This window comes from Neopelma chrysocephalum, unplaced genomic scaffold (genome assembly GCF_003984885.1).
Source record: "Neopelma chrysocephalum unplaced genomic scaffold, ASM398488v2 Primary Assembly neopelma1_44, whole genome shotgun sequence".
NCBI lineage: Eukaryota > Metazoa > Chordata > Aves > Passeriformes > Pipridae > Neopelma > Neopelma chrysocephalum.
In genome coordinates, this window is record NW_020897703.1 from 1823507 (window position 1) to 1841556 (window position 18050).

The window sequence follows — 18050 nt, forward strand, 5'->3', positions numbered from 1 at the left end:
TTAAGGTCTGTTTTATAATAAAAATTTAACAGTGCAAGAGATGGGAAGAGTTACGTAGTAATTTGGGAACCTTATATATACATAGTTTTAGTTTTCAGTACAACAAAACAATGATCTGCTTGGGTATTTTGGGGTATTGATAAAATACCTGTAAAATTATCCTATATGAGTCCTAATTGTAATTGATATACATTTTTTTATTTCATTTTTTATTTCATTAAAAAAAATTTATATCTGATGGCAAGTCAAAATGTACAGAATGGTGAATGTCTTTGAACTGGGAAATAATCACCACCATTTTGAAAGAAATATTCTTCCAGAAGAAATATTTGCAGCCTAAAATTCACAGTTAACTTAGATGGATGTTCAGGGCAATGTGTGAACTTCTGCTCGATGTACTTACACCAAAAAAGTAGATTAAACAAGGCTAAAGTTAATACTAATTGTTTGTTTTGGTTTTTTCCATTTTAATGTAGTTCAGCTTAAGTAATTCATGGATGAAACTAGATCCCTTTCAAATTACTGAATTGTGATTGAAATATGAAATAAGCACTCAGACCCCTGAAATCTGGAAGGAAAGGCTCAGGTGCTCACTGTGGTATTTATATTTTAAATTAACTATTCTGTACTAAGTTGTGGATTTTGGTGTTTCAATCTTTTTTCCCCCAATATTTAAACAAAGCCTTTGCATATGTAAACATCACTTTAAGGAAAATGAAATTCAACATTAGCATTTAGTTTTCATGGTAACAAATCTCTCACATACCCTAAGTGCTCTGGCAGGAACACGCATTGCTCGTCACCGTTCAGGATTGTTTGTCTTGTATATTCAAACAGCACTTCTGGGAGCAGAAAGTAGAGGCTTAATTGTTTCTGTTTGAATGCAGTGAAATGAAATAAAATACTCAGTCTTTATTCCACACAGTTTATGAATTAATAATTGGACAGTTTCCTCCAGAAAATGTAATACTGTTTCATTGGAGTGTCACATGCTATGAAGACAATGTTAATGGGTCACAGACCTTTTCCTAATTGGATTTCCAGTTTGAATCTAGGCCTGACAGGGTTGATCATGATTAAAACTAGTTGTTGCATAATCATGGCTTAATTGGTCTTACCTGCTCTTACACACAGTAACCCAAGTGAAACCTCTGCCAGCAGGGAGTCTGAGGTGGGACAGATGTGTGCTGGAAACCAGCCTGTAGTGATGGATCTACAAGGTGGGGTTTGTGCCAGGGGAACAGAAATAATTTCAGCATCATATTTAGACAATGAAGGTAAATCAAATCTGCTGCCACTAAATGCAACCCCTTTGTAAAGCACAACTGCTAAACAGTTTTATGGACACATCGGGAATCTTTTCATATTGCAAATTCATGTTTATTTAAGTGCAAGCTAATGTCTTAATGTGGCCATGATCTGAGATTGGTTTTGGGGACAAAAAGCACAATATATTATTTGTACTGTAGTGGTTTTCCTTTCAGTCATTCTCTCTTCCCTAGCAGCTCCCCTTCTCTTCCCTTCTTCTGCTGTTTTTGTAAATACTCTAAATAATTTCAACTAAGGTGCTGAATTACAAAGTTTGAAAACACAAGTTTGAAAGCCTAGTTGTAGAATTCTGTTACTCAACACACAGGCCAAATAATGTTGAAGTAATGTCAGATTACCAGATACTCAGTGGACAGTTTCAGTTTGCACATCTTTGTATACTTTGCAACATATTTCTGTATTTATGTTTACAAGTTTTTATCCTCTTTTGTGTATATAGCTCAGGTAACGTGCTGTACGTTTTAAATGATCCAAAGCAGATCAGCCAGTCAGACATCTGAAACTGCTTCTGTTTTTGCAGGAATGCTTCACTCGTGGTAGAAAGCAAACCTCCCCAGTGTTTGTGTAGCACCTGTAAAGAAATTGTTCTCTCGAAGCAGTACAGCAAAAACTGAGATTTACTGTGATGTAAATCTATCAAGAGTTGATTTCCACAAATAGCTTGAAAAATAAAGGAACAGATAAACAAAAAGACTGCAAGATCACTGTACGCTAACAAAAAATTTAGTCATGTTCCAGTGGTACTTGTTAGTGTGAAAATGTTGCCCTATGTTTCCACACTTCTGGTATACAATAACTATAATTAAAAAAAAATTCTGTTTAAATTACTTATGTAGATAATTTAGGAACAATGCATATAGCTGTGATGTCTCTCTGCCTTTTATATGTGTATTTTTCATGGGCACAGCTTAAGAAAACAGCCTGAAAAGGATGTTAGTGATAGTAAAGAAATTCACAGGCCTCCTTCACACTTCATGCAAAAATTGTTCTTGAATCCAGCAGATAAAATAATCAGAGAGAGCAGCACATACCCATGTTAAGGTAATAGGGAGAATACCCCAGTGATGTGTTTCAGAGCAGATCACAGGGTTGGTGAACATCAACATATTGCCCTTGGTTTTGTGTCAGTAATAAAAATAGTGATGAGGATGGAGATGAAATAAGATGTATTTTTACTTCAAAAATTTTTATTGGGGGGAGGGAATCCTCATTTTGAGTGTATTGTACTTGGATTATTTTATATACGGCCAGTTGCTGAGTGATTGGTTTTGTTCAAACATAATATTAATTGGAAAGAGATGTACTCATGAGTTCCAGGATAGGCTTTGGCAGCTGTTTCTTCTGCTGCTGTTCTGTTGTTGACTAAACTTTCCTTGTACTGATCTTGTTCCTCCAGGTTCTCCTCTGTTTTCAAACTAATAGTTCATGACCAATTTTTGCCTGTCACCACAGCTTTGAAGGAGCAGGGAGGGGAGGGGCTTGCTTTGATCTCAAAAATCCACCCAGGCTAAAATAATTTTGGAAGTAACAATGAAGAGGAGCTGAAAGGGCTTTGTTGGCACAATTGTTTGTTTATAGAGTTTTGTTTTCTTTTAATGTAAGACAGCCTATTATGTACTAATTAAGTGGTTTATATTTACACAGTTTATAAAAAGAATGAGGGGTAGGCTGACAATATTTGGAGCACATTTAAGGATAATTGGATAGGTCCTGTGTTGTATTTGATAACTCCTGTATTGGTTCTAAAAGCACAAACAAACAAGCTAATACATTCATATATTCTTAACCTTGGCACTAAGTTAACTGATTTTTTGGTCTGGGAGTCATAGCAAGGAGCTCTTTCCAATCTGTGTAGTTTATTTCCATTTTTGTCAGGATACACACCGAGTAAGCTTCTAGCCACCATCTGGTGATGTGTGTGAGTAGACAGCCTCAGTGGCAGTGAAAGAGGCTGGATGTGCCAAAGCTGGGGCTGGGAGCTTAGTCAGAACATGCCAACACCTGTGCAGGGGACTGTTCTCATCAGCTGTGTCAGCGACTCCACAATGCTTGAGATTGGCTCCATTTTATACCTTTTGGAGTGGTCCTTCTCTGTTTCTTTGGAATAAGTTTGTTTTCTTAAATAATTTATGAATGTCAGGGTAGCTTTTAAATTGGAGATTTGGAGCTATAAATGTTGTTCCTAATAATACAAATCCTGTTTTTATTACTTTTAAAGGTCTTCTAACTAATTGAATTAATTCATCATGAATTTCCTGTCAGAAGTATGTTACTGTAATAAAGGTAATGGGAGGAAACAAGAAAAGAGTAACCTTTTTGTCTCTCTTTGCAGCCAGATGTATCTGAGTGTCACTTTAGTATGTCATTGGATTGTTCCACTCAATAAATTAATGGCACAGCTGAGATTTGATTTTATTAGCACTCTTTTTGGTGAGTCTGCATGAACTCTAATTTGGCCATTATTTTTAGCTACACAAGTATATGCCTGGATTTTACAAATGAGAGGTTGATCTACTTGTAGTCTGTATTGTCTTACTGTACTGTAGCTGCACACCCAACCCTTGAAAGCCATATACCAAAAGGTTTTTAAGCCTTTCAGTTTTTCTTCTCAAAATAGCAGTGACTAGGATTTAAAGCTCTACAAAGGTGTCTGGGTTCCCTGCCATGGAAGGTAGTAGAAGTAGATCGTGGAATCTTGGAATGGTGTGAGTTGGAAGGGACCTTAGATGCCTAATGCTTTTGAGAATTTAAATCTTATATACTGAGATTGGGCTGATGTTATTGTCTAAGCATGCTGAAGTTAAATAGGCAGCTTCTGTAGCAAGTCAGCTGTCATTATGTAATGTTGTACTGCAAAGGTTCATTGTCTGGTAATTAATATCTTAATAATCAGTGAAACAGTTCTAATGCTTTGTTGCCAGTGACAGGGTTCCAATTTTCTGCCTGTTTTCTTTCTCCCTTCTCCTTTCATTCTTTGCATTTTTCTGGTGGTGCTTGTTATCTGCTGGTTGGATCAGGTGCCCAGGATGGCCCTGGGTTCAAACAGGATGGCCCTGGGTTCAAAGCCCCACTCTACAGTACCAGGGAAGCTGGATCTGCATTGGGGTGTGAGGGGACACAGGATCTGCTCGCTCTGTGTGTTACATGAAATCTTTTCCTGCTCACTCAAAAGCAGTTGACAGTTTCTGGGGGAAATTTCAAGTTTGTGGTAAATGTTAGAGAATCCTCACAGCCTTTCTGTGTCTGAATCCTGATGAAATTGTATGGGACCGTGTAAGCTGATTGAATCATGGTGAGAATTTGTCTGCTTGTACAGAGGACTTTTACCTCTACATTTCTTCTGCAATTACCCCTAAACTTTACATGTTTAAGGGTTTCTCTGCTCCTGTTTAGGTAACACAGTAAAGCATGACGTTTGGGGTTTTTTGGTTTGAGAAAGTTGTAATTCCACTGTTATGATAAAGATTTACTGCTGTATGAATCATTGCCTTCTACCTTTTTGTTGAAGTGTACAGACAAGCTACAATGCAGACATATAGTACATATCAGTGCAAAAAATGTTGGTTATATATTTAGGACCTTCCATTCAGGGTTTTTTCTGTAGAAATTTGAACTGCTGCTCTCAGCTGTTACTTTGAACTTCTGCTCTTTGTGGTTGTTTCTTTGCCCCACCCCTCTGAGGAATATACAGGTAATTCTGTGCTTTTCCATCCCCATGTCCTTTGTGCAGTATTAAACTTAAATGTTTTAATCCTTAAATTATAAAAAACACCCAAACCTGAAATTTTAAAGTGATGCTCTTTTGAGTATCTATGATGATGGCAATACATCTTCTGCTCTGTTCTTTATAGTCCCTTCAGATTTTGAATTAGAAAAGGAAGTTTTTGGAGAGACTGTACCCATCAGTTTGGTAGAAGGCTCCAAAAATGTGACTAAGCAATATTAAGGTCACAGACACACAGATAGCATGAGTGTATTAGCAATAATATCTTGGAAGAAAAAATCCAACACAACTTAATTTAAATATAGAAATACGGAGTTAGGATCCTGCTTCTCAAACGTGATTAAGTAACCTCTATTAATTATGCTCTTGCAACATATTTTTTCCTTTTTTTTTCCCTAATTTTATTTCTGACTCAAAAAGTGAGGCCTCAAAAACCTTGAATTTCACTATAGTGCAGAAACGTGTCCAAATTCCAGCATGAGATGTGGCACCAGTGAAAGGACATGGTGTTTTAGACTTGCCAGTCTTTCTGGATGATGCATTAATAATTGAATACAGAATAATTGTTTGTGTAAGATGTTTCTTCATTTTAAAATGTGCCTTCTTTCACATGTTTTTGTTCTGAACAAATAAGATAGTTTTAAGAAGCTAATGGTTGGAAGATAATCCTGAGAGAACAGTTGGAGATGCTGTAATCTCTTTTGAAATTCATCACCTGTATTTATTTAACGTTTTTTCTGCTCCAGAAAAAGGATAAGTGTGCATTTAATTGTGGGAATGACAGAAATTGAGAGGAACGATGTCTGATATGTTTTAGTGGGCATTACTTTGTTTTCTGTTTTCCTCCATATACACAAAAGAAGGATCTCTAATATCTAAGAAACAGGCAGTGTGATTCCAGTAAATTTCTGAGTCTGATCTGGAGACAGAGTATTACTAAATTTTTCATCAGTGAGGGTCTGGAAGTTGGAGAGCTGGTTAGAATTTCCTTCAGGGCAATTACAAAGGGAGTCCAGAGATACAGTTTATAGCTTAAACATTACAGGCATTGTATCGGGTGTGCAGCAATAACTGTGATCACATAGAAGAGTTCTTTAAAAACATATTAAATGCTTTTAGTAACTGCAGTTCCTTTGAGTAAAAAAACGTGTTGGTGGTTCTCCAGTTTAACCGTGAAAGCTCTTGCCAAATACTGCCTTCAGTGCCTGCAGAGGGAAGGGAGAAGTACAACAACAACAACAAAAGGAATAATTTAAGGTGTTGATGTGACTACTGAGGGTGGAAATGAAAGATAAAAGAATGAACTGACAGGTGAAGAAGACAAGGCAGCTCTCTGAGTAAGATGATTTGGTCTTTGGGCACTTGGAAATAAAAGGGTGATTTGCAACATAATGCAGGAATTGATTGAGGCACAGAGGAGAGCAGGGGATTGTGGACCTTGTGTTTTAGACCAAGTGGCTGTAACAAGTCCATGGTTGCTTGAATACCAACAAGTGGAAGTTTGCAATCCTGCATTCTGGATCACAAATGAGGAACTGAAGCAGACCTGTCAGCAGGAATAGAATTCATACCCAAATCCAAAAGGCACTTCACAGAAATGTTATTTTACTGAAACTATTCCTGTGCTTACATTGTTGGTTTTACTCTAAGAACACTTTGGAATACGTGGCAGTGGGAGTTGGACTTGAAATGGGAAAGGTGGAAGTGCAGGTTTATCTCTTTCTGCATAACAAAATAATTATGTTCCACAGAATTTTCCCCATGTCATGTAGGTACCTAGGAATGCATGGAAGCTACAAAGGAAGTGAGTGGAAATTTAATAAGAACATGTCAGATGACTGTGAACTACAAGTAAAGAAAGACTGAGACAATGGTACAGATTATAAATGATAAATAAGGGAAGAGAAGACTTTTATGATATAGAATTCTGGAGGACAAAAGTAGAGCAAAAAAGCTACATTTAAATCTGTGTGTGGAAAGGTGTAGCTACAATTTGTGTGTTGAGAAATCAAGAGAGAATGAGAGAGGACTTCTGATACAGGTAGAACATCGGCCAAATTGGCCTATTCCTGTCCACTTGGGTTTGCTTTGAAGAGGAATGTGTTAAGGTGGCTTGTTATCCTCAAGCTTTTACTGAAATCATAGAGAAAGTTGCCAAGAATATGGGGTAAAAGATAAGGACATTTACTAAAACAAATAATTTCGTTCTACAAGGGGGAATGAAATTCAGATTTGTAGTTAATTACATTTCTTTATGCTATTGTAGTGGACAAAGAAGAGTCACACCTGCACTGTATATTCAAAGGGCAGTTGGGCATAGTTGTATGGCGGGGGAATCAGGGCTCAAGGAGGGTTTGAACCTCTGGAGATACTCAGGAATTGGGAAAGTTACAAGGAAAAAAGAGGAGTAGATGGAGGAAACAAAGGCAATAGTTTAAGATATAAGAATAATTAAATAGAGATATGCCCCAGTTGCACCAGGATTTTTAAACTAATTTTCTATGCTGCAAGGTCCTGTGTGCTCTACTGCAGAATTCCTGGGAGTGTTCCCTTCTCAGCCTGCTCTTTGTCACTGGTGTCTTACTCTTCTTACATCCAGATTGTGGTTTTAGTTTTCCTAAAATAATTCTTAACCTGAGTTTCCCTCTGGTAACGTCCTGTGAATGAGAACAGGCTGGTGCAGCCTGTGATCAGATAAATTGTATATTTTTCTGGGCAGGTGGTATTGAGTTGTGTCTCTCCCTGTTGCAGAGTTCTGGTGGTGTCTCTTCAAGCATTAGGTTCCAAACTGCAGTCACTGAATCCAGTGGGGTTTTACCCACTTGTGTCTCATAACTGGCTGTACCATTATTCTGAGTTCACAGAGAAATATCAATTTATTGCAGCCTTAACAATGAATAAAGCCCCTGTTCTTCATACCCATCCTGTGCTGTAGCTACTGCTGATTGACATTTGCCATCTCCAGCAAAAGCTTTGGAGCTGTTATGGCAGTGCCCAAGTGCCCCAGTATAGAATGAGATTGCAAGTTGTCTTCAGTCTTTCTGTCGATGAGCAGCTGGGGAGAATTGGTTTGGGATGTTCCCTCTGATTTTGCCAGAGAGGATGGAACAAAAAACTGGGGCGTGTGAACAGTTATTCTACAGTTTGTAGAGAGACCAAAAAAGACAAATAGCATCTGGTTCCATCTCAAAATTGAGTGGGGTTTGAGTGACTAATGGTAATAAAAAGCAATACAAACTGTTACTTAGATTCTTACTAAGGATATGTGATTTTGAATACAGAAAAAGAACAGATCCATTGGGTAAACAATTGGTGTTTTTCAGAGGAAAATTCATTTTAGGTCCCCATGCCATCTGTCCTAACCCACATGAACAAATTACCTTTCTATTGAGAGTGCATGGACTAGGCTTCAAGAATTGAATAAAATCTTGCAGTTCTCCTATCCCACATGAAAGCTCAGTGTTTCAATTTTTTAACTCGGGAGTCAGGTGGTGATAAACTAATTCTATTTTTTTCATCTCCTTCTGTTGTAAGAAATTGTCTCAGGGAGATTGTGCCAGCAATCTGTGGGTATTTTCAAAACTATATTTAAGATGTAAAAAGTGACTCAAGGAATGGAGGAATAGTGTGATAGAGAGAACTAAAAATTGTATATGATTAATACTAATATTAATGCAAATTATCCTGTTGGTGGAAGATACAATTGTGGAATTGTGCAAAATCAACATGAATAATGTTACTAATATGGTTGAATCTGACATGCAGCCTTAAATGGAGAATTATCAAGTATTTCCAGAGATTTTTTAATTTTTTTTTTTTAGTAAGCTATTTAGCATTCTTATATATGACTTGGGAGGAAAAAAAGCACCTCAAATTTGATTAGAGTTTTGATTCAGAGCTACTGATCAAGTTATCAAATGACACACTGGAGAGGTCTTATTGCATGAAGAGACCAGGAGGGGAAGTCTGGATCACTTAGTAAACTAAATAGAAATAAAAGTATACTTTACTGCAGTGGCTTTTAAAGTTCACTGAATCATAGAATAGTTTGTATTTGAAGGGACCTTTAAAGGCCATGTAGTGCAACTGCCCTGCAATGAGCAGGGTCATCTTCAACCACATCGAGTTTAATTAGGAGGTTCTTCATCACTGACTATGACAAAGGAAACCAAATACATATTTAATAGCACTGTTTACTTAGCAGACAATTGTAGAATAGAATTTAGCAGATGAAAATTGAATCTAAGAACATTCTGGGTCAGACAGAGTGTCGATTTTGAACAGGGAATGTAGTTGGGCGTTTCACAAATGTACTCCTGGCAGTTACAGCCAATTCTTCAGTCTTGAAAAAAATGGCAATTTCTAAATAATGGGGTTATTTTTAAGCTATGAATAGCTCAAGTAGAAATTTAATTCAAGTAAGTGCAAGGGCTTGGGTTTTATGTGGTCCAAAATCAATGACAGACAGGTCTGGCTTCTTAATCTGTCTTGCTGAATCTAGAACAGGCTGACTGCCTCACACCTTCAGGCAGTTTTTAGCAGTTTTGGTTTCACTGCTGGCACGTTTGAGAAGTCAGTCTGGCAGTACCTCACTTTCATATTCTGCACTATCCACTTCCTGCAGAGCTGAAAATATTTATGGTGGTTAACTGGGATAGATAATCAGCTTTAGCACGGCTTGATATAGTGCTTACTGCTTGCAACTATAGTAATCAATTAATTAGCTCTTTATTATAAAAAATCCATTTCTCTCCAGTATTGACAAGTGGAGTGCTTTGTACCTGCTTGTCAGAGTACTCTTACAGCTTTGTTTTCATTATTTCTCATTATGTGGAGCTTGATAATAATGGTTGCTTGCTGTCCTGAAATGGAGTCAGTATGATTAAGTGCAAACAGGGGTAACATGGACAGCATCTGTAACGGGTAATTGGAAATAAATCAATAACTAATGGGCCCTGAATGTGTTTACCAGTTCATTGTAGTGATCTATGGACCTTTGTAAACCCTGTGTGCCTTATAACAGTTATTGAGATGATTACAGTGTGTACTTTAGTCATGTGAAAAATCAGTGTGTGCTGGCTACTGGGAACATAAACACAGTTTGATGTTCCTGTAAATGCCTTAGAAGCAGAATATTAATTTGAGGAAAAATGAAACTTTTTTGTTAATAATTTCAACCTCTAGTGTTGGTATTTGGGTATTACTTATGGTAGGAGACTCTTTGGGAATAGATACATTTCTCTCTTATTAGAAGCAGAAGATGAGACTGTGTCAAACAAAATTATCAAAAAAATAAGACTTTTCCCACACTTTTATCTTTTACAGTACATGTTTTAGAAATAAAATCAAAATTACTTCAGATGAGCTGTACTCTGGAACATGTGTAGGTGCATGTATAATCTTGTATTTCTTGTACTGATGTTTTGTGGAAGAGAATATCACCCACGACATGTAATAATACTTAAAATATGGGAAATACTTGTTCTTTTAATGCTAAGTTCCCCAAGAGTGGACAGCAAGTGAGCTGTTCCTGGCTCTAACCCTGGAGTCTTGAAATCAGATCAAACACTGCAATGGGAAGAATCTTACATGAGGCATGGATGTTATATAGAGTGTGATTTAATAAAAATGATACCACAGTATCTATCATATCTATATCATAGTATCTATGATACTGTACCATAATCACTATCTCTGATCTGGGAGGCTTTTTCTACATTTAGATCTGAACATGTCATGTTTGATAACTAATTTCTTGATTCATATGGCTGTTCCAAGAAAGCAAACACACAAACTTATTTGCAGAAGGCATCTAAATTATTTAGTTGATTCTACTGCAGGATACTTCTGTAGTAGAGAAAAATCATATTAGTCGCTATGAACAATTTTTAAAATATATATAAAAAAAGACAATACTGCAACATACTTTGAAGGATGTCAGAAAACTGAAGTAACTTGATGTCTGTCATTTAATCAGCATTGCCTCTTTAACATGACGAATTGTGGGGCATATGCAGCGTGTGCTGCTGTTACTTACAATATTGCTGAAGTTTAATAGCACCGTAATCAAAATTTAAAACTGCAAAATAAAATTATAATTGGAAGAAGTTTCTGTATTTTATTGCACTGTTGTTTATTTTAACGTTGGTCATAAATTATAATAGTTTTTCAAGCCATAAGCCTTTTAAAGGAAGGGATAGGGAATATCTTTGGGAATAGCACGTGGTTATTTGTGACTTACAAAACTGCCATGAAAACCCAGGCAATTGATTGTGTGCCTCGAATCATCATAATTTATTGCAGTGTTTTCACTGATGTTATTTTTCTTCTCCTTGGCAAATGAGCAAGCTGAGTTTTGTAACAGTTTGCATTTGTTTATACAAGATTAAGTTATATATGTAGTTATGCTGTACATCTGTGTTGTATGAACATATTGCTTTGTGACTTGTAAAAGGTTGATGATCTGTATGAGTTAATATTATTTTGAAAAACCAACAGGAGTGTGTTCTCTTATGATTTGGTGATAGGATTATCACAAGAACCAGGGCAACACATTGGCAATCACTACTAGTTAAATAGTACTGAATTTATTCTTTCACATGTGATGATTTTATGTTCATAACTCCTGTTAATGGCAATCAGAAACAGAAATTTAAAATCCAGGCGTATCAGTATAGACTTTGTATCTTGGAGTTGTAATAATTTTAAATTAAGAAATTCAGTTCAATTACACATATTAAGTTCAATTCCCTCCATGAGGGAGTAGTAAATTAAAAGTTGGATGAACATTATATGACTTTATTGAGATGGTAATATGAACTTAGCACTCAGACTTATTAGGACATTCATGTACTGGAATAATTTCACTGTGACTCCTCATTCACCTTATTAACTCTACAGAGACTGCTGGGCATGCAATATGCTGTAACAGACAAGATTAGTCAAAAGAAGGGGTTAAAAATCTATTTGATGTGCTGGTAGAAGTGTTGGAAGAAGCTGTATGGGGTATTTCAGTACAACACAGACATCCTCTCTAAGGTCCTTAGTGAATAGATTGTTTTTCAGGACTGTTCCTTCTCTGGAGAAATTCCGTTAATCTTTATAAAGTTTAAGGATTTGTCTTCATTCAGTGTGGCTGCAGAGCATCTGAAATCTCCTCCTTGTTCCGTGGTCAGTCTGGAGCAAGGCTCGAGGAACCATTCTGTGTTGCTCAGCTCTGGGTCACAGAATCCCAGAATGGTTTGGCTTGGAAGGGACCTTAAAACTCTTCCAGTTCTCACCCCCTGTCATGGGCAGGGACACCTTCCACTAGACCAGGTTGCTAACAGCTTGAACATTTTCAAGCTTGTCCTACAACTCCAAGCTCTCAGTCCTCTGAGTGACTGTGCAATCACTGGGCAGTTGCCTCTAGTGCACCAGTTATGTTCCAGTCCCCACATTTGAAACAGCATCAGCCACAGCCATATTCCTTTAAACTGAGAAATGTCATTTACATAGGCATTTGTGAAGAAGTTTGAAAGTTTTAGAAGAAGCTAAAATATTGCAGTAGTTTTATTCCTGGAGGGTTGGGCAATATGTTTGGCGTAGAGTAAGTTTGTTCATTTTTTACCGTTACTCTCTGAAATAGTGGTGATAAAGTTAAACAAGCTATAGTGCTGAAAATTGGAAGAGAGATATTGCATTTCAATGATGGAGCTTTTTATAATTGTTAGCTTCTTCTGGTTTTTTCAAACCTCTCCAATTATTAATCATATAAAAATATGGGTTTAATAGCCACAATAAAAGAAACAAAACTAGTGAAGTGCAACAGCTTTAAGTTTATCCTTTTGATAGTAGAAAATAATTTCTGTGAATCTCTCAATGAGAGCTGCAGTCAAAAAGTGATTGAGTGTCTGTGGTACAGTTAGACATTCATAGTAGAGCTTTCCAGTTTCTTTATTGCATAGGCAATGGCTATAGGAAGACTAGATTTGGCAGAGCCTTAAAACTGAGATTGTCAGGAGCAATTTCAAGGGGAAATTTAGTGTTAACACCAGTTCACAAACTGTCTGAAGAGCTGCACTAGCCCTGAACTTGAAGACACAACAGTTTTACTATTGCTTTTTTTTAATTAATCTGACTTTTATTACCTATTACATATTATCTTCATGGGTTTTTTTATTCAAAAAAGGAAAAATTGTCAGGGTTATAAAGTGAATAAGCAGGATTTATGTGGCCACAACCTTTGTAGCTGAATTTTATGTATTTTATTAGCAAGCCAAGCAAGATGTAGCACGCACTAAAAGTTTTACTACATTCTCCTGCTATTGCTTTCAACTTCCTTTCCTTGCATTTCAGATGTTTAGAAAATAATTGTGGTCATGATTAACATAGTAAAATTGTGTGTAAATGTGTTGTATTACAGTTACTGTGGACACTGGAACATTTTGAAATGAAGTTGTTTCAGTATTAATCATACAGTAGTGTCTATTGACCATTTGGCTGGTGCATTGCACTGAGTATCTTCATTTCGTTTGTACTCTTCTAGAAAAGGATACTCCCTCAATTGCAGAAAATATTGAAAAAAGATAAAATCATGCACAGCTACTATATTTTATGTCAATTTTCTGTCACTCTTACAGCAAAGCATTTAATATTAATTTAATAGTTTCCTGCTTAGTGTTTGGTGTCTTCTGAAGCCACCTCCTTCCAGTGCACCAAGCCCAAGTTACTCAGAGAACAGGGTTTTCATAATGGGAAAGAAGAACAGACTTGAATCTTTCTTAACTTACTTTGAAACTGGGTTTTGAAAATCCTATAATTTGCTTTTAAATGTTTTCACATTTACTTTATTTTTGATAGTCTGACGACAGACAAAGATTCATTCAGTGTGAACGATTATAACCAAGATTATTTTCATTCTTACTTATATATTTGTATTTTAAGAATGTCTTGTTTATTTTTACCCTTTGAATGTATGGGTTCTTAGTTATCTCTGAGTTGCTTTGAAAGCTGTGAAAGTTTGGACAAAATCTGAATGTAAATCTCAAGTCCTGTTGTGAAAACTATATGTTTAATAAGGAGCTTTTGAGTAGATCTACTGATTTCCATGGGAATACTTTGATATTTAAGAAATAAAATGTGGAATTTTCAATATATTTAAATGTGTTTAAAAAGAAAATACACAAAACATATCCTCCATAATACAAACCTATCAGATTTTCCAGGAAAAATAAGCAAACAGTTATTAAAATTCTCTTTAACTTTGTGTAAAAACAACATTTCAATGGTATGTCTGTAGCTAGCAGTGATTAGTGCAGTACTTTTTCTAAGTACAGAAGAGCAGAGATAATACTGAGTCTTGGGTGAGAATTGAGGATAGAGTATTTTCTTGAAAATATTTAGTGATACAATTAGGCTTGTATGAGTGTTGGACATAGACAGTAGCTATGCCTTAAGAAGAATTTAGTCTTCATTGCTTTCTTCTCGTTTCTGAACAGAATATCTAGTATTTGCTTTTTAAATGGAATGTGTGGATACACCAGTGCCTGTGGCTGACTGGGCACCTTGTGCATGTCTTAACTGCAGTCTTAGAATGACCTTCACCATTTTCAAATGGGAGCTACTGATGATAGTCATTGGCAAAAAAAAGATTGCTCCTTCTCCTCCCTCACACAGTTGCATAGTGAAGCTACTTCTGTTTGCCTTCAATTTTTAACATCTGAGCGAGGAGAAACGTAGACTTTCATGTAATAATGATATAGACAAGGCCAAGCTGTGATTTAGACGAACTGATTTGGATGTTTTCTGTTTTCTATTAAACTCCACTGCATTTTTCTCAGCTGTGAGATGATTTAGATCAGTTCCACTTATCTATTCATTGCCTTCTGTATGTTTTGACAAATGAGTCTCTTGCATCTTCCCCAAGGAAAAAGAAAGGTGTAGACTTGCTCTGAAGAGCCCTGCTATCAGAAGAGAAAAGGCAGTCTTACTGTAAAAATTGAAGGTGGGACAGAAAAGAGAGATTTCCAAGAGCTTTAAGGGTAAATTGCCTTAATTGCATAACAGTTTCCATCAAGACAAGATTTTTTTCATTAGGAAAAATTAAGGAATGGTTTGAGACTCAGAGGATATGAGTTGAGTTTAGCAGCTGTGCCAGAGAATTTCAACTTGATCAGGGGTAGATCACTAAATCCTCATATGGTTCAGGCTCTTAAATAAAAAGGAAAAACCCCATATACACACACCACAAATAAACAACCTAAAAAGGGAAGATATTTATCTTCCTTCTGGTTTGGTTTTTGTTTTCAGACCTGTGAAGTGTTGGGGCATGAAATGTCTTTGAGTTCATGCAATCCTGACTTTTGTAGTTTACTGCCTTTTATTTTAGAGAGCTCTGGAAACACTGTGTGTAAATAGCCTAAGAGTCATGGCAGCTTTCTGTGGGTGGCTGATAGGCTGTTACACCTGTGACTTTAGATAAGGGGTAGTGTAGCTGTGAAGTGACAGCTTGGGCAGTGACAATGTACTGTCTGCTTTTGCCGTTGCCAGTGACATTGTCAGAGGACATTCAGAATGGGTTTGGTTTACAGAGATTCTTTCTGAGATGCTTTTTTGAATGCAATGTTCCTTGCCTTTGATGATAAAGTAATGGGGTGTTTAATTTCACAGACAGGAAGGGCATAACTTTCTCTTTCATATGGATGTAAGGGAAGCTTAATGGGTTTTCATGTTTGTCACAGTACAAATGTCTAGTACATGGCAGATACAGGAATGTTCAAAACCGTGTTATATTGCTTTGACTCCTTAGCACTCGGTACATTTTCCTGAATTTTGGCATGCACATGACTCTTCCCAGTGCTGAAGTAGCATCAGACTTTGCAATCAGTGTTTGTAATAAACATGTTTCACAGAGCCTTGTTATGCAAGGTCTCAGCTTGCGTAGTGGATTCTCTGTTCCCCCAAGGATTTAGCAATTGGAAATAATAGAATAAAGACTAAATAATGAATAAAGATTAAATAATGACACTTCATTGCCCAAATTTGTTAGGGGGAAAGAACTGTCTTTTTATTAGCATTCTTGAGCATTTTTACTGTAGGAAGCTTTTAGGATAAAAATAACACATTTATTTTCTAGGGGTGAATATTTGTATCTGGGGAAAAATAACCTATATTGACCTTTAATTTCGTAGGTTTTTGTTCCTTTTGAGGAGCTCAGAACATACATACTGAGCAATGCCTCACATTAACTGAAGTTCTGATCCCTTGTTGAATGAAGACAGTAGTAATCTATCCTGGAAATACTGTGAGAGAACACCTTAGGCTGGTATTGCATCGAAACTCCTCAGTAGCTTTCTCAGGCAGGAAATCAACTCAGAGGAAGACTTGATAAATTCACACTGTGACTGTCACCTGGTGTGAGCTGGAGAGCTCCTGAAATCAGCATTTCATGGGGCCATCCCAAGCAATACCACTGATACCACTCAGACCCTGCAGTAAGAACCACGGCTTTGAATTATCTCAACAACTGAGGCCAAGTCCCTTGTTCGAGTAGAATACAGGATTATCACTGCAAAGAGGAAAAAACTATAGTTTCAGAAGTACTTCAGATAGTCAGGAATGGTAAAAATATTAATATTTTATATTATCCTCTTTTTATGTATTTTTGAATGTTACAGCAATCATTAACAGCAGTATTTCCTGAAACAGTATCTGGAGATTGTTTTCTACTGGAAAACGCAAGACTTTCAGTCACTTCTATTCAGATTGCCTCATCTTTCCTAGGTTTGCTTCACTCTCAAATGACTAAGTCTGGTAGCATTTACTAATTGGTTTGGCTCCAGAAAGTGCATGAGAACAGTTTGCAAAAAGCATGTTTATAGTATGCCTTTTCTGCTTTGTAATTTTAGTTGTTAAATTTACAGTTCTTGAAAGGTGAAACTTGTCAGACAAGGAGTACAGAAAGCAAGATTTGTGTGAAGGCAGTGGCACATACTGGGACTACACTCACTTCTAGTTTATCTCTTTACTCTGCTCTTTAGTCTATATGTAATAAATACCATGGATTTATTTTAATCTTTCCTAACTTTGGAAAGTCTATGGATTTTTCTTGAAATGGATTTCAGAGATCTGTGAGAATAGTAAGGCTGAAACACAATCAGAACTTGGCATGCAATTCTATAAAAATCTGGAACTTTAGTCACAAACATATTATGATTCCTTCTGTATTAACAATGCCAGATTAAAGTAACCTTTATTTATTATCTTGTGATTGAAGCCACAGTCCACTGAAAATGTCTTCCAGGTCTTGGGTCTGTAATTGATGTGCTCACACTGATCATTAAGTCATTAGCTTAATTATCTTCATAATCATTTCAAAAGTTTGACTCTGGTTAATAGCATCCTTGTAGAACATGCAGTTTGGAGAGCTTCTGAAATGGGAGTCAAAATTATATTTTTTGATAGTTCATAGTTCTGAAATTTGCTGTATGCTCATTCCTACAAATTAGTGGGGTGGCTCCCACCAAGTTTAGTGCAAACAAATTTTTGAAAGGTTAGCAGTTATCCCTGCTGTGTGTGTACATTTTCAGGTTAAAGTACATTCATTTTATTCCCTTTTTAATCCTACTGGTTGATGGACATTTTAAAGAGTATGGCAATTTCAGTCTTTCCTTTAAAGCTTCTCACAGCAGAATTTCCTAAATGTTGCAAACACAAACCATCAGCCAAGTCTTCAGCAAACTGTGGTGTCTTGGGAAGTGGTTTTGTAATGACTGGTGCAGTCCTTAAAATATATTGTGCACTGTTGCCCTCCTTACATTCTTTAATGACAATCTATTTTTAATAAAGCCATTTAGCTTGGTTAATTAGAGTTAGTAATAAATCTCCTGGTCTGCTGACTAATCTTAGACCGCACTCAAGGAAAATGAGGCTGCAAGATTAACTACATGTATTTTGACTTTTTGTGAGTGTTCCATTTGCAAGAAAGGTCTTTTGAAGAATACAGTGGCTTTGCCTG

General features: G+C 36.5%; 1 protein-coding gene across 7 annotated transcripts in view; it reads left to right on the forward strand.

Annotated features, from left to right (window-relative positions):
* LOC113965119 (von Willebrand factor C domain-containing protein 2-like) overlaps nt 1-18050 on the forward strand; it is a 426515-nt gene that overhangs the window by 33982 nt on the left and 374483 nt on the right. Inside the window, exons 10-12 of one of the 7 annotated variants that reach the window (XR_003533446.1) lie at nt 477-586; nt 1135-1277; nt 2726-3691. The exons of 4 other annotated variants lie outside the window; for them this stretch is intronic. Coding sequence is in view for 1 of the 3 variants with exons in the window: in XM_027678039.1 (XP_027533840.1) it covers nt 1135-1137 (3 nt within the window). In the remaining 2 variants the exon portion in view is untranslated. Of the gene's footprint in view, nt 1-476; nt 587-1134; nt 3693-18050 lie in introns of those variants that run through there. 2 more of the 7 variants (XR_003533445.1, XM_027678039.1) reach the window with 2 other exon arrangements.